Below are 2,751 nucleotides of genomic sequence, written 5' to 3'. Positions count from 1 at the left end.
CCTCCTTCTTCTTCTTCCTTTCCCCTCCCTCTCCCTCTCCCTTACCCACTCTCTATCCTTCTCCCTTTCCCTCTCTATTATTTAAGAAACAGAAAGATACCTTTTCCACATATATACTATATATACACACCAGGCATATCTATTATTTTGTGAATTGTGTTCCAATAAGGCGATGAAAAGAACAACTACTTTTTATTGTTGTTATAAATTATTTTATTTATTTTCATCCCAAATGTTGCTCCCTTCCAAGTCCCTCCTCATAGAGTTCTTCCTTTTATACTCCTCTGAGCAGGTACCCTCCTCCCCTCCCCGGGGCATAAGAACTAGATACTTAATAGGTGTTTGCTGGCAGAATCAATGACAATTTAACTGCTTAAACTCTAACACTAACATTTAAGTATTGGCTTTGCTGCTTAATTTATTTGGGCATTTCCTGAAAATACTTTCTCCTCAAAAGATGATTCTTAGGAGCTGGAAAGATGGCTCAAAAGCTAACGCACTGGCTGCTCTTCCAGCACCCACATGGCAGCTCATAATTTTCTGTAACTCCAGTTCCAGGGGATCTGACACCCTTGTACAAGCATACATGCAGGCAAAACACCAATGCATATAAAATAAAAATAAATATATCTTTTTAAAAATTGATTTTAAAATATAAAAAAGGTTTTTTAATGGTGATTCTTTATTTAAAACAAATCTAGGTGCTTGGGTGGGGATTAACTTAGTGAAATGTTGGTCACAGAAGCATGGGGAGTTGAATTCAATGCCCTGCATTCATATCAAAAGCAAGACATTCACATAAAAAGCAAGGCATTGCAATGTGCACTTGTAATCCCAGTGCCAGCAATATGAAAAAGAAGGATCCCTTAGGCTCCCTGGATTGTGGGTTGACAATGAGCTCCAGGCAAATCAGAGAGACACTGCCTCAAAAAGTATGGTGGCTAGCTCCTGAGGTACAATACCAAAATACCAAAATATTATCCTGTAGTCTCCACAAGCTCATGCATACACGCACAGACACAGAAAGAGACACAGACACACACCCAGGTCTTTCTCTTGACAACTAAGATTAATATAATTCAAACAATTGAGGTTTCCCAATTTAAGTCATGGGTTTTTTTTTTTTTTTTCGAGACAGGGTTTCTCTGTATAGCCCTGGCTGTCCTGGAACTCACTCTGTAGACCAGGCTGGCCTCGAACTCAGAAATCCACCCGCCTCTGCCTCCCAAGTGCTAGGATTAAAGGCATGTGCCACCACAGCCCGGCTTTAAGTCATGGTTTTAAAACAAGTAATAAAAATAATAAAATTAAAAATTAAACTAATTAGTTGGACAAGGAATGTAGCACAGTGGTGGAGCACTTACCTAGCATTCCTAAGGTACTGCATTTTATTTATTGAAAATTATTGTAGTTAATAATAATACATTTTAAAAATTATTTGATACATTATTTTTTTTCTAGTGCCGAGAATCAACTTTAACACCCAGGCATATGTCCTACCCTTGATACACTACCTGGTCCTGTAGATTTCAGTTTTTAGACAAACATCTGAATTGTAGAAACTGTTCTTAAGTCTATTTTTTATGATGGTGGGAAGAATCCATCCCATTCAAATACATTGGACAGCCAGGATAAGAGGCAGAATTAAAAACTAACAAAACTGGTTGTCATTATACCAATCAAGGAATGTAACAAAGTGTGTTCTGGTCTGTGGGGTGGGTTATTGACAATGATAAAACAAATTTTTCTGTAGATCTGCATTGCCAATGAATAACTGCCTAAAAGATTAGCTGCTGCATTGGCTTCTAGTACAGTATCTTGAAACATCTATTGGTTTATATTTATTTCGGTTTCCACTTTAGATATAGGTAGGCTTAGATATTGAAATTCACTTTGTGTCATATCTGAGCATTTATGTTCTTTTAAAATTTGTTTATGGAAATCCTAACTCCTGGGGTTGTTACATCCCCTCCAGGGATGGCACAGCAGTTAAGAACACTTGTTGTTCCTACAGATGGTCTAAGGTCTGTTTTTAACACCCATAAGGAGCCTAGCAGCTCTGTAATGCCAGTTCCAGAGGCTCTGGCCCCTCTTCTGATTCCATGATGCTCAGACACACATGCATAAACACACTTCTATCCACAAAATAAATCTTTAAAACAAAACCCAATTTCTAATATACTTCATAAATGGAGTTATTTTCTTTATAAAAGAAAACTCAAGCAGAACACCCTGACCCCTTCTACTGTGGCAGAACAGAGCAAAACTGTCATCTGGGAATCAGAAAGTTACCTATCATTATTTGTAAACCTGGGGGTACCTCTCGGATGTCCCAGGCTCTAGAGCTATGAGAAGCCATACCTCTGGTGTCTCTAAGCTGCACAGTCAGTAGGATTTTGTTACAGTAACCTGGACTGAGTAAGATCACTTGCTTTCAATAATAAACAACACATACACATTTTTAATAATTCTTCCATATCTGAAGAGGAGAAGAACATTTGGAATTACCTCAGTAAGCACTGCAGTGTGCTCATAACCACAGCTAATATAAACCACACTCAGATTCTTCAGGGCACCAATTGAATGAGGCTTGTAGATTTGTTCTGTTGAAAGAAAGAGGACTTTCTAGAATATAGGCAAAAGACCGAGAGACAGGTTTGTAAGTTTGAGGGCAGCATAGGCTACAAAGTGAGGTTCTAGTGTGTGTGAGGGAGACAGCCTCAGAATTTCTTATCTTCATATTTTTATAAC

General features: G+C 38.2%; 1 protein-coding gene across 2 annotated transcripts in view; it reads right to left on the bottom strand.

Annotated features, from left to right (window-relative positions):
* Herc6 (HECT and RLD domain containing E3 ubiquitin protein ligase family member 6) overlaps positions 1-2,751 on the bottom strand; it is an 81,543-nt gene that overhangs the window by 62,610 nt on the left and 16,182 nt on the right. For both annotated transcript variants that reach the window (XM_028789397.1, XM_028789398.1), the window contains exon 5: positions 2,509-2,603. In XM_028789397.1, coding sequence (XP_028645230.1) covers positions 2,509-2,603 — 95 coding nt within the window. The remainder of the gene's footprint in view (positions 1-2,508; positions 2,604-2,751) is intronic.

Source organism: Grammomys surdaster, unplaced genomic scaffold (assembly GCF_004785775.1).
Source record: "Grammomys surdaster isolate TR1022 unplaced genomic scaffold, NIH_TR_1.0 125832, whole genome shotgun sequence".
NCBI classification, from domain to species: domain Eukaryota; kingdom Metazoa; phylum Chordata; class Mammalia; order Rodentia; family Muridae; genus Grammomys; species Grammomys surdaster.
Note: the sequence above shows the minus strand (reverse complement) of the source record. Positions and strands in the feature narration are given on the sequence as shown.